We start from the raw sequence: 16,716 nt of genomic DNA, 5'->3' as shown, positions 1-16,716 counted from the left end.
ACATCAAGAATGAATGCTGTGGTAGTTCTGAGGGAAAGTGTTGCAGGAAGCAGTAAAGTCACACTTGACTGGCTGCTAAAAGTTTTTCATCTAATGAAGATAGTTCAACTTGATTGAAATGACTTTGGATAAAATAGAATTCTCAGCTTTAAAAGGAAACAAGAGTATTGCATTCACACAGAGAGAGGATAACTGTCAGTACTACCCATGAAGTATTAACACAGCTGCATCATGTTTGTGTTTGGTGTGAATTCTGTCACAGATAAAAGGTAAGACATCGAAATTTCTCTGTGACAAGAAACCAAATGTTGACAAGTAACACTAGGGAAAATATGAATATAGTGCATATACATTGTAACAAGCTAATCTCCAGATGACAAAAAACATTAATGTCAGTTTACTCAATTCCACTTTGCCATTGTCAAATGTAAAAGGTTTGAAAGGTGCTTGAATAGTTATTGTCAAGAGAAACATGTATTTTTTGTGTGTTAGGATATTAGATCTCATTGGCTCTCACTAACATATGGCTAAATTCACTTTTTCTGTAGCTGTGTTTACTGAAGTTACACTTAACAAATACAGGAACAAAAGCAAGGAGCTGTCCATTTACTAAGTTTCAGAATTATTAAAATGAAAAATCATCAGCACTGAGCTGGAACGTACAACTTGAAAGGGCCAAATCAATATAGAGCTGTTTTACATAGAAGACTTCAAGGTCTGATACACCACTTCTTTGTACCTTGGGCAGACTACTCATCCCTGCAAAAGTATGTAATCAAGAAATCTGATTTCAGAACAATTCAGCCACCTGCCTTACTAATTCTACACAAACAAAATAAGAGTATGAAAGTGCGAATGGGTACAAAACCCAGGCCTGAAATAATTTTCCATTGTTTAAGATTTATATTTTACTTTAAACATCCTGACCAGAGAAGTGCAGACTTACTATTCTCACTTCTGAATCTGTGTACATAAGAACCAAATCCTTTCTGAGACTCCTAAAACTACATCTGTATGTTTAGTAAATGTGGAGCATCCACAGTCCTATGTTTCCATGCAATCTGTGCATGTTCAACAATTCTGTAAATAAAGATATTTCCATCAGGTCATAAGATGTGCATCTGACACAGAAGACTGTATAACGTGTTAGTGCATTCAAAACAACACTCATTGTCTTTACACTACTAAACACTACTTGTAAACATATCAAGAGAAGATGAAGAAGTAGTTGCAACTAATTTTTCCCTCAAAAGCCAGCTTTGTATATGCTTCCTTTGTTGTTTCAGCAAAGTATACTGCAGAATTAAGACAACTGATTTTAAAGCTAATCCCCAGAAAGAGAATGATATTTGATATGTCATAAAATGTAACATGCTTAAATCATTCAAAAATGTGCAGAAACACTGATGAAAACCTCACAGCAACTCTCTGTTTTTCTTATGACCACACTCTGGACAAAATCTAATGCTCAAATACAAATTCACATATTCTGCCTAAAAACTCCCCATAAAAACATGAAGAGAAAGAATAAATTATTAGCAGAAATAACTGTAAAAATAATCTTAAATACTAAAATGTACTGTATCTGTGTTTTGAACTTTAGATACTACGTACAAAAGTTACAACAGGAAACAAATGTCCAACCAAGAAATCTCTTTAACAAATGCCTACTAGCTAAAGACAAAACATTCCCTTCACAAAGGATAACTGTTATACTGACAAACCAAAATTCATCAAAGTTCAATAATTTCTGCCCAACTGTTAAATTCTGCCCTGCCCTCTCCTCCACATCTCTTTAGCAATATGATACTGCCCTGAAATAACCAGATCATACCAGGATCAGTTATTTGAGGCTAGAACTGCTAGACACTGGCAACTTTTAGAAATCACATGAAGTCTTAATGAGCGAATGAAAGACCACTGCAGGCAACATTAGAAAGCCAGGACAAATAACAAACATTGCAATAGTATTACTCAAATATCAAAAAATATCAAGGAATAAAAAAACCCTGAATGCTAATTACCAGTCTCTTGCTCTGACATTTTTGCAGAAGTAGATGTTTGAGGAGTGGAAGTAACACGAAGTAAGTCATGAGAAGCTGTAAAAAAAAAAATGGCTTATTATTTACAAGATACATGAACCATTACGCCATGGCACCATCTGCAACCATGGGCTTGATGGTTTAGTGTCCTAATAATAAGGAACTGAAAAAACATAAAGACATATTCTGCAAAATAAGCAAATTTTTTTTAAAAAGAAAGAGGTTAATACACAAAGTTGTGTAAAACCACATAAATATCATGAAAAAAATGAAAGGGAATATCACAAGTAGAATGGAAAAAAAATTCTTATAAGGTTAGCAGGAATGGAAGACTGAGAAAGCTCAAGAACATTGGGCAAAGGGAAGTAAAAAGAAAACAAATTTATGAGATGATGATACTGAAACAAATATAAGTTAAAACGTGGCAAAAATGAATGTAAACAGTGATCCAGACAAAATCATCAGAGAGAGAAAAAGAAACGACCTTAGTGAAGTCGAATTTATATATTTTGCAATAATTACAAATATCTGATATCTCCACTGTAAAAACAAGAAAGCTAAGAAAATATAACTAAGTAATGAAAGGCCAAAAAGTAACCTCCCTGGAAAAAAGTCTAAAGTGTATGATGTATCTCTGCTGATATGAAAGCAAGACAGGTATAGATAGAGTGCCACAATAACTCTGTGAGACACATAATCTGATTCTTTACACCTTTAATTTCCACTTGACTTCAGGCCTGTAGGCTTACCAACCAGCTCATGTACTGCTTTGTAAACTCATGGGCCAAAAAATACTGCCAGGCCACAAGCATGGTCTGGTATAGCTTTCTCCATGAGAATCCCCATCCATTGTCACCAAGTGACATATCCAATGCTTTAAGTAAATACAGCTTGTGCTTCATGCCAACATAGGCACAAGAGAAATAACAGTTCAGCTGAAAGAACAACAATTCCTGTCCTGCATTGTTACCAAGTCTGCAGGAAGTATCATTACCCAATTAGATCAGCAGCACAGCCAGGCATCAAAGGCTGACACTGTTTTGAACCTTGAAGCATACTGTCATTCACCAAAAGCTGGAAAGAGGCATCAATCTTAAAAATCAAATGTGGCCTCAAAAGCAGCAACAGAGCAGAGCACTCCCAATCCAGGTGACAGCAATGTAAAGGTGTGGAAAGTTGAAAACTTTCTGCTTTGAAAGCCAGTGGTGAAGCAACCAGTAACTGCACCCTTGGATGAGAGAGCACTGGTGGGAAGCAGAATTGCAGTGCTATCTTCTTGTGACAGCCCAGTTCAGCCCAGAAGGTATTTGCTTCCTAAGAATGTTGCCCTTTTTGAGTTTGTCAGAGTGAGCAAGACCTGATACCAAAACAGAGACAAGCAGGAGAAAGGCAACAGAAGGCAAGGTGTGCTATGTATTCTCTATGTAAGTTGTCATTCTGTCCCAACACAAAATGCTCATCAGCAATGGAAAAAGCATGAGATCAAACAACAGAATCGCAGCACAAGAGTGGTGAGTGCTTTGACAAGTCAAGCTTCACCCACAAGTCTACATAGACTCCATGGAAGGTGACAAAGAGGCCAGGTGGTTTGTGGTGGGAAGCATGATGAGAAGTGAGAGCATGACAAAAATGCAAAAAGGTGAGGTTTTGCTAGTTACCCATCATGGTTTGCTGGGTTGTCAAGGAGGAGGGAGTTGTAGTCTTCAGCTTTGTTCTTCGAGTAGCTAAGATCAAACACAAAAACCACCTTCAGGTCCTCAGACAGGCTGTGGTCACATGGACGATATCAAGATAGAACTATAAACAGGGAACAGTGGCCCTGCTTGGGACACGCCTACGAGTCACACCAGCTCTTCCCATAGTAGCAGGATGCTACCTTTCAGCTCACATGAGTAGCCCAAGGGAAACAGAATCTATCCAGAAGTGGAAGCCCAGAAAATGCAGCAGCAAGACTGCAAGTGGAACAACTTCTAATAAAGCTCCATAAGGAACCAATCGCTTCATGGACTTGCTGTTCAGGACATCAAATGGTCTGAACAGGCCTTCTCATCGCTGCAGAGAAAAGCATTGCCAAAGTAGTCAAGGGAAGGGAGGGGAATCACTGGCTATTTACCCTTCACAGTCTTGGTGGTTTTCCGTGAAGCAGATGAGGTGGTTTCCAGGGCTGGTCTCTGGCTTGCTACGGTCAGACATGAAAATCATCCTGAGAGATCTACAATTTTGTCACAGAGGTACAAGTAGCACTGCTTCACAACACCCCACAATATCTCTAAATGTGTATTTAGAGCAATACATGCCTTTTCCTAGCAACATTTTGTGACTCAGTGACCAAACCAGCAGGCAACCATCTTGCTATGGTTGCACTTAATGCAATATTCTTACGTATTCAGGAGGTAAATGGCTCTCCATCAGCAGAAAGTAATGGCCAAAGGTCTAATTTACCAAAGCACTCCTTGCATTTCTTTGAATGATGCCTAAAAACAGTTGTTGCAGACTGGACCTGAGAGACAAGGGACTCATCTATGTATTCAGAATTCAATATCTGATTTAACTTTTCCAAAAATCAACCAAATTCTTCACACCGTGTATCAGAAATCTCAGTCCCTGGCACTGATAAAGTACAGTGAATGTATAGAGTAATGTCTGTAAACAGCTGACCAATGCAAGTTTTCTACAGAATTCCAGCATCTCTTTCAACTGCGTACTAGTTGCAGAGTCCATCATCCCAATGTACAGTGAAGAACTAGTAATTTCACTAATGTGTCTTCTCTCATCCTAATTTTTAACAGAGAAAATGCAAAATTTAACATCAGTGTCAAATCTAGCCTACATGTACTCATTTGGACTGTGTATTTTTGCTACACAGTGAGCTTGACTCCAGACATAAAGGAGATAAGACTACTGGTGACAGTTTTCAAACATGTGCAAAGACGAAGAAATGGTAAAGGGAAATGGTAAAAAGTAAAAAGGAAATGGTGCGTAACTTTTTTATGTTCCCAGCCATTGGAAAATTAAACCCTTGCATTATAGTCTCTTGTAGAGGAAGCGTTTCTGGCAATATTTAGTGATACAGTAATTAAATCATTAACTGGCATTTTCCCATGCTTAAAACTCATGGGATATTCTTAAGAACGGCAGCTAAAGCTTTTTCCACCTGTGGAGAAGCTTTTGCATCCTATGCACAAGAGGACCAAATTTGACATATTAGCAGTTAACCATTCCAAGTAACAGGCCTCCATATATTTGTGATCCTTCACAAAAAGAAGGATAACAACCACATAGGACAATCTAAATATTCAGAAATGTAAGAAAAAGTAATACTACCATTCCATAATTTCATTCCAAATTTCTCAATGTTTCAGTACATAAAGAGAGAGTCTCTCTCCCCAGCCACAGTTTTACACAGAGCAAGCCAGAGCAAACCATTCTTTTAGAAAAGCACTGCTCTGTCTTTTGAGATGCTGCCTCAGATGCCAGGAGAACTACAATGAATACAGATACTATTACCAGTTGAGATTGGTGGCATTTCTGGCATGCCAAATGTTGTGGATCTTGAGGAAGGAGGCTTCCTTTTACCTAAATCCAAAAAGATAATCTTGTGTTAAAAGGCTTGATTGCCTGAGAGCCACTAAGGATAGCAGAGGACTCAGCAAACAAATTTTGCAACATTAAAATGGAAGCACAGGGAAATTTGCTGGCAAATCATCTAAGCATCACGGTGTCTCATAAAGTGTTAGGCTGCTATGAAATTCATTGTGGAAACCATGTAACCTAATTTTTCATACTAATGAGAATGAATATTAATATATAAATATTTCAGCACATTAAGAATTGCAGGAAGTAATAAAACATTTTTTGATCCAGAAAACAGCTGGTGAACCAGCCAATATAAAACTGGTCACAGAAACCTTTACATATATATATATATATATATATATATACACACATATATATATATACACGTTAAGCATTAATTTCCCTCTCATAGTTAACTTCTCTCAGTATAGGAAATAAACCAAAGAAATGAGAAAGGCTTAGAACCTCAAAAACAAGAAAATCAAACCCTACCAACTAAAGGGAGCCTACATCTATGCCCCTGATCTTCCATCTACAATGATGAGTGATGAATTCAGAATCTAGTTAATGGTAGCAATAAGTTTATGAATTACTGGAATAGTGACAACTAAAGCAGCTGAAAGCTTCCAAAAATAGCAGCAAAATGAAAAGAAAATCATTACAACTAAATAAATGATCTTATCAAGTTTACCCAGTTCTGTTTCTAATAACTGAGGATCTGTAGTAATTATTGGCATAGATATTTCCAATTCAGTAGTATCTCTTGCTGCAAGAAAAAAAAGAAGTAAATATATCTGAGAAATAACTTCAAGTAAGTAAATTAAGAAAGAAGATTAGGGGAGAAAGTTTACTTTCCACTGCAGAGTATTTTTTTTAATTACTATTTATTTATAAAATGAACCCTCTTTTTTCTAAGCATTTTAAATATCCTTACAAACCACTTAGCTGAAGATGTTATTCCAGTTTTTCTGTGCATGTAAATGTTTACTGAGATTGAAAAACTATGTATATATAGTTTTACATGCACTTGCCTTCAATAGCACTTGAAAATACAGCTTTATAACTTATTTCACATCTTTCCATGAAGTAAAGCATTCTTAAGAATATTTAGGGAAATTTCAGAATATTAAGGTCTCTTGGTACCACTTTGTAAGTCACTTAGCTCTATGCACTTTCTAAATTTTGGCCAATTTATTTCAGCCAGACTTGATCGTAGGTATTTCATATAACAGAATGAACTAATGATTTAAAATAATTTCCTGAGAGCACACTGCGTTATAGAGCAGTGTAACACAACTGAACTCTTGAAAACTATATTGAGATGCCAAGAACCAGTAGGTTATACAGCAGATAACTTAATAAACTACAGATGCATTACTCAGAGTAAAATTTTGGGCAATGAATTGTTTTCCCTTTACCTTCATCACCTCCTATCCCTTCCCAGTTGCTCTCACCTCTTTTGAACGCACTTGTTCATGTTCAAGTAATGTTTAAAAACCTTAAGCATCCCCAAATATCAAAGCCTACAGGAAAAACAACCCAACTCCAAAACTGTAACTCAAAGTATAGCTTAGTTGGAAAGGTCTGGCCTGAGATGCACTTACTTTCTTATTTTAAGACAATATATAGGAAAAATCAATGCAAGCGGTATGGAAGAATTGTCTGAAGTCATCAGCATGAAAGCAGTAGTTAATTTTTCAGCTCAGACCAAACAAACAAAAGCATACTCTACTGAAATAATATTACTGCAATTTACCATTGTCTGGTATTTCTGAAGCTGTAAAAGTTTGGGAAGTAGAAGTAACATGAAGAAAATCATGTGAAGCTGGAAAGAAAAAAAAAAAATCATGCTGTACTGTTTTGAAGTGACAAGAATCATGCAACAGTATCATATTCTTTTATGCGCTGAAAAATGCTTCTAGGTAATATTTATACCATGCTATGTACTGCAGAAAGGTAGACTGAAATGGACAAGAACCAATTAGGTATGACTTGAAAACAATTTCCCAAAACAAATATTAATGCATAAATAATAATAATTTACTCATTGGTTGCATTATGTAACAGAATCACAGAAAAATAAGTTGAATTAGAGTGTTAAAAAGGAGAAACAAAAGGTTACTCAAAAAAATGAGAACAAAGTAGCAGACTGGGACGGTGTGGAATTTTTTTCTGTAATTCCAAGGATCAAAGAAGCAGGCTATCTGATGCTGAAAGAAGAGAAGGAAAAAGGGTGACAAAGTAGAGACTGTACCAAATGAAATATATAAACTGTCTTTTGTGAGACATGTGAACAGCTGACAGTTGCAATCGATCTCCCCTTTAGAAATGGATTTCCTTCAAAAATAAGTTTCTTCCAAAAATATATGCATTAGGCATTAAACTATTGGCATATTAATGAAATGAAATGTGGTCTTTCCAACTGGCTCTCACTTTACTTTTTTTTTTGATAACTATCAGTGGCCCCAAGTAAATAACTAGTTCTTACAAACTCATCTATAAAATAACAGAAATGCATTATAGAATTTTTCTAAGGACCAACTAGCCTGTGACTCTTCAGTGATGTTTTTATAGTGCCAGTTTTGAAATCTCAGTGCTTAGGATTATGTCTATATTTATACAGAAAGACTAAAAGAAGAGCTACATTTTCAAAAGATGTTGGAATTTTTGCAGTTTCCATTAATTTCTTATGACTTTGAGTACTTCATCAAATCATGATATTCTGCTTATGAAACTCAGGTGTGGACAGGTCTATTTAATTGAGTATTTACAGTAAGTCCAGTTTAGTTTTAAAGCTAGGAATTACATGCTGTAGTCAAATATGGAAAAAATTCCAAACTACTAGTTCAGTACTTCATATCAAATGTCATTAAGAAACCTGGTATTTGATCAGCACTTTTATACCCACAGTTATTCTTCATTTATGTCAAACTGAACAAACTATTTAATGAGAGGAACTATGTCTCCCTTGAAAATTCCTAACTGTCAAGTGGATTAATCTTATGAGAAATCATTACCAGATCTGGTTGGTTGCGCTTCTGTGGTACCAGACGTTTTGGATCCTGAAGAAACAGACTGTGTTTCTTCAAAAGCTGAAAAAAGAATCTGAGCTTAAAATATTGGGAGACCTGTGACTTTATGGATTAGCATCACATAGCTTAGTGAAGGCTGTGCAATTCCAGATGATTCTAATGCAAAGCTGAGCAAGATGGTGGATGTTCTGAAAGTGAGATGTGAGACAACTGTGCCATGACAACAGGAAATGATAGCTTGCAGCACAGCCTTCTGGCTTCAGACTCTGAGTTCCACACGCCCAAAAGAATTCTCAACAGCAAGCAATTTAATCTTATTAAATTTTCTGGGATATGAACTGCAGCTGTACAAAAAGAAATAAGCTAACAATGAGATGTGGCAACAATGTCTTTAAGCAGTTTTAAAGCCAGTAACAAATATGTTTTTCAGATGGTTACATAGACACGTGAATGGTGAATAAGCAGCTCTCTGTGAGTGTTGGTAGCCAAAGTTCTAAAGTAGACCTTAAAATTACCATTTGCAGATATATGTGATGCTGAGATAATGGAAAAAAAAATAATTAAGGAACTAATCTGCTGATTACCCATCTCTGTCTCTCTGGTTTCTGCAGAAGGTAGAGACGTGGCTGGACTCTGAGTAGCTAAGAGCAAACATGAAAAAAAATTTAGAATACTGAGATAGACAATTCCCTTGCAACTGGTACAAAATCTGAATTTTACAGTAACTAGCAAATTTTTTGTTTGGCTTGGAGATCTCTTCTTTCTATTAATTTTTACTCCATTCAAGCTTTGTAATACATTATCTAATCAAGATGAAATCATATTACTTAAGAGGTTTTTCTTCATATCAACTACAATTTAAACACAATACATTCAATACTCAGAAAACTTGCATGTCTGTAGAAACTGGTTAGTACTACTGCATAACTATTTTTAAAGGAAGTGTAAATGGGAAAAGATAAAATAATGTAGTACAACAAAATCGATTATTATCCTAACATAGTTGAACTCAGCAATAGGACCAGGCAGGTCATCATTCTAGTTCCCTCCCAACTGGAACTATTCTATTTTATTCCATATTTATAGAGAAGAAAATAATACCAAATAAGATATGCGATTCACGGCTTTTGGCAAAAGCTTGCACTGACACATTTACATCTAGTAAGAACTATGAGCAATCTCCCAAAGGCATCAGAACACTGAAGGCATGTTAACAAAGCTATCTTTTGAAAAAGTTTGAATTCAAAATACACCGACCACACAGAAAGTTTATAAAACAAAGAAGATGTCTCCCTCCGGTATAATAGAGATAGACAAATAAAGAAAAAAATTCTTCAGGGAAACTAGGGCAGAATACAGGTCACACACACTTAAACTTCAAAAATTAAATTTTGCTTGCTTTACTGATTTTCTAACAGCAGGTAATCAAGACATGCAGAGGCATGCAGTGCGGGAAAATAACCTCTATATGACCCCCCCACCCCCCCAACACTCACTCTCACAGAAGATCTTTGACTTTAGCGGTGACTTCATGGGGAGCGCAGATGCTCCAGCTGACCCAAAGGCTGGGTCTAGCCTCATATAATCAAATACCATTTTTTGTAAGTGGAGATATTTGACAGGAATGGAAGACATGAGTACAAAATCAGAATAAATATTCAAATGAAAAATGCATTGTGCCTCAATTGTTTTATTATTTGTCTTTACCACTGAGATAAACATAAGATCAAACTATTATTCCCCAGCAGGAAGTAGAAATACTCCCAATTCCTAATAATTTTCAAGTTTTCAGCTACATTTATAGTAAATAGGTTCTTAAACCATCAAAATGTCTCTAAATCCAGTTAGAGGCAGTGCTGGAAAGAATCATATTTCTTTCACTACAGTGAAAACAATAATGTATTCCCATCCCCTCCAACACATCTGGAAAAGAGTTGTCAAAAATTGTAGTAAATTAAGAATAAATTTTGAAGACCATTTTATTGTTCTTGAGAATTTGGTTGAAATATGTATTTCAAAGATGATTCCTGGAAATGATTTAAAATTTTTATTAACTATATTAAGTAAAAGTATGCTATCTACATAAAGCAGCACAATTATTTGATAACTTCTTGACTAATGCGTAGATTCAGGGTCACTTAACTAGTGTAATAGCTGTTTATATGAGCAGCAGCAACAAGCAGTGGGCTCAGTAGAGTGAGTTATTTATGACTAACACAATGACACAGTGTAGAGAAATAGAGGGCTGTTACAAAAGGTAGAGATATTGAGAATGGGAGACACAGGACATGGTGTAGACTACAGGCATTGCATGATAAGAGATAGGGATGAAGCTTAGCACTGGCGAAAAAGCTCAATGATGGTCAGTTATAAAAATTACACACCCAGATCAAATTGAGTTTAAGGGTAACAAGAACACAGAAATAGTATACAATATACACAAACGACAGCATATATGGTAAAATCAGATATAAGATATCTTACAATGGAAGAAAAGAGAGAGAGAAAGAAAACGAGAGAGAGAGAGAAAGAAATCATAAACATGAACTTCATCTTCCTCTCAGCATAGGGCTTTAGATGCCCTTAACTTACTGAAATGTCCCCATTCATCACCAACACAAGCCTGAAATCACCAAGCTTAGGACCCAGAAGTGTACTAGAAGGGTGTGCAAAACACCAGGAAAAAGGGTAGAAGCTAAGTTTTCCTGTTACTATTTTAATTATGTTAGTGCTATTATTGAGGCTTTTTCTACATGTAAGTAACTGAATTAATATTCTTTGTTGTACTGTAAGAGTTAAATCTAGCCTAATGATGATTCTTGAATTAGACTGTTAAGATTTCCGTTATACTGATGATACCTTCTTGGCTTTGTATACATATACACATATGTAAATACATATATACATATATGTAATTATGTGTATATATATATCTCTGAAATATAACTTTTTTTTTTAAAAAAAAGAAGGAAAACATGTGTTTTCTCTCTGCCCATACAGAGATTTTAACTTTTTGACCCTAACACAGGTAAAACTAATTTGAAAATGTGAGTAATGCCATACTTTTCGCAAAGATCAGGCCTTTCCAAAGTGTCCTGAAGTTCATCACCAAACTAATGAATCCAGAAATAAGCAAACACTTATGAATATTTAAACCACGATATCATCTACAAATTACATCACTATTTTAAGCAAAGACACAAATATTTGGAAAACTACAGGAAAATCCATAGAACTAATATTGGCTGGAACAGTGCTCTAAGTGCGAAACACAGTCAGAAATTTATGAGGTACTTTCAAGAAAATTACAAACCTAAGGGCATAGATTTTAGCTAAGTATAAATTTCCATCATGATTCTATGGGTAAAGGTTATCGTCACAAGTTTTCTTTCAGTTGTTTTTCTTTTTAAAAAAGAAGGATTCATCTGGAGCATCCTTTTATGACAAGAAAGCAAAACCAGGCTTAGGATGAAGGAAGAAATTCACAAATTTTATGAAGAAAAAGCTAATGATTACCATATTTTACACATAGAATGGTATTATTGCAGCTGAAGCATTAAAACCTACCAGCCACAGAAACTATGAAAGAAGAATTTTCCATCGAAATTTACTCAAATTTACAAAGAAGGTAATTACCAAGTTCTGGCAACGGACTTTTTGGAGCATCAAAGATTCTGGATCCAGAAGGAAGTGGTTCTATTTCATTAGAAGCTATGATAAAAAAAATAACCAAGGCTTTACTTGATTAAGAATATTACAAGGCTCAGTATGGACCTATACTTTGGCTTATAAATCATCCCTGAAACTGAAGATATTTATTAAAAAAGAGAAAAAGCAACTCCAACCTAGAAAAAAAGACACATAAATTTGTCACTTATAAAGGTATGTGGAATACAAACAAATTCACGTTTTCCCTAATCATAAAATAAAGATCCATCAATCACAGGATAATGAACATCCATTAGTAACTCTGACCACCTAGTCTGAAATCAAGTAGTGATTAAATTTCATATTTATTTTGTAAAAGCATGGCAAAACCCAAGTAAGGTTGATTAAGTTGAAAAAAAAAAACCCAAATAAATGATTAAAAGTTAGAATGAAAATTAGATTGATGGTTGAGTTTAAGTAAATTCTGGAAATCTGCTTGTAACTTTAAATGGAAAAAGAGAAAAGAAAGGATATGACATTAGCATGATCAATAAGATTACATAAAAATCTATTTATTGAGAAACATTAGTATTCCTTGTCATTGGAAGGTTTGTACTTGAGTCCTCCAAGTGCAGATGATCTTTTCCTTTAACATACATCATCCTGTATGTGTATTACGTCTGTGCTTTAGAAAAATATAATAGTTTTTTTAAAAACAGAGAAAAACAAAAAACCCCACACAACCTCAAGTTTAGATTTATGTTCATAATTTTGCATGGTTTGAGAATTAAAGTACAGGCAACAAAAACAACATTGCAGAATTTACAATTCTGAATTCAAGTAGTGGATGCTGCTCCAAATCACAAAACTAACAATATTACTACTTAGATCAGAAATCTTGTTCTGAGACATCTTTACAAAAAAGTCAGTAGAGTTCTTGTTTCCTCCAGGACAAATACCATTATACCATGCCACATGTAATACAAAATTTACCTTTTGCATCAATGTCATCAGAAGAAAATCAAGGAGGTTCAGTTTTATTTCAGTTCTATCACTGAGGTAAATTTTACTAGTGGAAATTTTATGTGATGTCAATCATGCAGATCATAGACAAAAAGTATTACTTTGAAAAATAAAATTGAATCACCCAGTCAAATCTGTTAGCAATAGTTATATCTCTAATAGACACAGCTGATCCAGAGCTAGATGTATCCTGCTTTAAATTTCATGAATGGGTTGCTGGAAACATGAAAGGAACCAGAAATTTTTAATTAGGATTTCTTTCAGAGTCAATAACAAAGGGGACGCAGCAAGCAGTAAAAAAATTCTGCTGGAAATGAAAAAAACATTTAGTATATAAAGAAGGTAAAAAGCAGCAAAATTACCCAGTATAGATTGAGTTTGCACCAATTCAGGTTTAGGCGTTGATTTAAATTCCTCAGGTCCATGTTTTTTGTCAGCATGAGCTAGAAGAAAGAAGCATTATTTAATCCAGAATCCCTCTGAGCTTTCCTTTATCTACTGCCCAAAGTCCACTACTTTTCTTACTACCATTTCATGACACCCGATCAGAGTAATTTCTGCAGCAGCTCAACTCCACAAAAATTAATATTTAATTTTGTTTTCAGATGGGATGTCTATGTGCTTTGTATTTATTTTACTGCAGTGTTACACGAATAAATAAAAATCTGAGTCACAAAGAACAAAGCTAGGATCAGAAGCTCACACTGCACTTCTGTCACAGTCTCCCAAATTCATTATCACATACATCACAAAAAACTTGTGGAACAAAATTCTCCCATAAGAGACCCAGAAACAATGAACAAATCTGTACTTCGAGAGCTAACATTTGTTATTGTTGAAATGTCATCATGAAAAAACCCCAAATCAACAAATCACCAAAAGCAAATACAGACATTTAGAACTCATTAAGCTCATTAAGTCAAATGGTTTATACTAGTATGAAGCAAGTCTCTTGTCAGCTAAATTAGCTGAGTAAGTTGAAGAAGCAAAAGCATACCTATAATTGCGAAAAAAGAAACCAAGCTCTCCTCCGTTTTGCACAGAGCATGGTAGGAATGACATGAAACAATACCAGACATTTTTGCAAAATAAATAAATAAATATGTAGGAAGCAGAAAGTTTAGGCTTTAGAAGTTAAATTAGAAAATATGAGAAATGTCTCTGACTTTTCCAGGTTACCAGCTAACCTAGGCTGGTTCAATGGTAGCTGCAAAGTAAATGGTTAACATGACCAAGCAAGGTAGGGACAATTGACTGTCACAGCATGAAATATAGCAAGACTGCATTTAGGCAACATTTCTTTAACTTTTTTTCCTGTAACTTCTCTTGACCCTCTCATTCATGTTCCTCTCTTCCTCCACAACTGGAATTAAAGTATTATGATAGAAGCAATAATCTTATTCCTTCTCATATCCCACATGAGCATAAAGAGAAGCTTTCAGGGGCCAGAAGGATGACTGGAAGAACAGAACTTGGGAGACATGTCAACAAAGGAGTTATTCCTATTTAACATCAACCCTAATTAGTACCTAGATGGTACTTTTCATTTCAAGCTTACTCTTTATCTCACAAACTGACTTCAAAAAGTTCTGGTACAAACCCTTACATAAATAGCTTGCTGTTTTTGTTTACTTATTTGTTTTCCCCCTAAGACTAGTTCTTGCATATCCTAGATAAATGTGCTGATATTTGTAACTGTTCATTAGCTACAGTTTCTCTCTGAAGTTAATAACAAAAATCACAGTTCATTCAACTGAGAGAAAAAAATATAGTGGTAATTTGAAGTATATTAAACAGCATTGTAAATGTTGAAGTTGGAAAAAAAAAATGCATTAGGAATTTGGGCTGTTCTGTTAAGAATAAATTAGTCCTAAGTGGAAAACGTTGTAACAAGTCTGGCAAAAACAAAGCATGAAAGAGCCTACTAACCAGTCTTTCCATGGAAGTGCATGCCAAGGGAGGGGAAGTCTGAAATTAAGAAAATGATGTGATGCCTGGCTGACATATGCACCCCAAAAAGTTACTGAATCATGTTACATCACAAAACACACTCTTTGACAAAGAACTATTGGAAAACAGGAGAGGTCCAACCCATGGACACTTTCAGACAGTCCACTTGCTGAAATACCTCAAGCTGTTTTCTTCCCTGTTGATGCAACATCTACCACAGCACACAGCTCCTTTTAAATCAGTGTTCTGTTGCCACTTCTGGCAGCAGTCCTTAAACTCTTCACAGCAAATAATTACTATGCCTTACTCAAAGAATCCAGTATTATTTTCAAATAGAGAAGTCTGAATTAAATATGAAGTAGATGTTCTATAAAATATGTTTGCAGAATGCTTGCTCTGCAGTTAGAACATAAAGCATTTAGTATAATAATTGCATAATTTAAATCCACAAGACACTGAAAACTGTACACCAAAATGCTTCCTACATGTTCTTTGGGAGAGGTTGGTTTGTTTTTTGGAAATAAAGACTGAGTTGGTCGAAAGATGTAGGTATGTAGATACTTAAGGAATAAAATAAACACAGTCAAATTTAAGGACAGTGTCTGTGTGAATCATGTTCCGTCAAAGGAATGACCATTTTAGACAGCCAGGAACAGAGTAATGCCAGCAATATCACATATTATGACTAAACTAAACCAAAGTAAACCTTTCTTTTACTGTTTCCTAAATTTTTTATAAATTTTATTTTAAATTGTTGTCACAGTTCAAGCTTCTGTTCTCCCTTTCAGCAAAAAATTGGCAGAAAACAATCATTGTCTCTAATGATAGCAGAATCAAGACTTCATACTGTATGCTATACTAATGTGTTTCCTAAACAAATGGAGGCAGTAAATCTTGCAACCTTTAAAATCTTCAAGTTTTTGAAAAGTTCAACAAATTAGAATCCAAGTATATCCTTTTCAATACGAAATTTTTTCCAGCCACAAGTAGATAGCAAAAAAATTTCAGTCTTACAAATATACAACTTAAAATATATTTCAGAGACCTGTAATCTTAAGTATGAGTCTAGGTTAAAATTTTAGATTCCTTTCCCATGTTTGTGAACAGCTTACATTTACTTTAATAGGATTATTAAGTCCAAATGGAGAGTGCAGTCAAAATCAATGTGTTCAAAACTGTACTGAAATGGAACATCATTCTGCCATCCCTCCCACTTCTGAAATAGAACTTATTGCTCTGGCTGCTCCATCTTCATCTCATGCATGCATTTTCACAATCATGCTCTTATGCCTAACTTTCTTCTTCTTGTATTTCATGAAACTCAGAACTTCAAGGCACATCACAAGAAAACTTTTGTTTTGTCATTTTTCACCATTTCAGGGTATCCAGCACACCACAAAGATATGGTTCCGGTTCTCAATGTTTTCATAAACCTAATAATTTTA

At 35.0% G+C, this 16,716-nt stretch overlaps 1 protein-coding gene across 1 annotated transcript in view; it reads right to left on the bottom strand.

Moving 5' to 3' along the window:
• The window catches only part of ABI3BP (ABI family member 3 binding protein), a 144,467-nt gene that overhangs the window by 78,760 nt on the left and 48,991 nt on the right, over positions 1-16,716 (bottom strand). The window contains exons 11-20 of the mRNA XM_062004165.1: positions 13,684-13,764; positions 12,287-12,361; positions 9,235-9,291; positions 8,636-8,710; positions 7,375-7,443; positions 6,310-6,384; positions 5,550-5,618; positions 4,156-4,221; positions 3,701-3,766; positions 2,025-2,099 (exon numbers count right to left, since the gene is read on the bottom strand). Coding sequence (XP_061860149.1) covers positions 2,025-2,099; positions 3,701-3,766; positions 4,156-4,221; positions 5,550-5,618; positions 6,310-6,384; positions 7,375-7,443; positions 8,636-8,710; positions 9,235-9,291; positions 12,287-12,361; positions 13,684-13,764 — 708 coding nt within the window. The remainder of the gene's footprint in view (positions 1-2,024; positions 2,100-3,700; positions 3,767-4,155; positions 4,222-5,549; positions 5,619-6,309; positions 6,385-7,374; positions 7,444-8,635; positions 8,711-9,234; positions 9,292-12,286; positions 12,362-13,683; positions 13,765-16,716) is intronic.

This window comes from Colius striatus, chromosome 1 (genome assembly GCF_028858725.1).
Source record: "Colius striatus isolate bColStr4 chromosome 1, bColStr4.1.hap1, whole genome shotgun sequence".
Taxonomy (NCBI): domain Eukaryota; kingdom Metazoa; phylum Chordata; class Aves; order Coliiformes; family Coliidae; genus Colius; species Colius striatus.
Note: the sequence above shows the minus strand (reverse complement) of the source record. Positions and strands in the feature narration are given on the sequence as shown.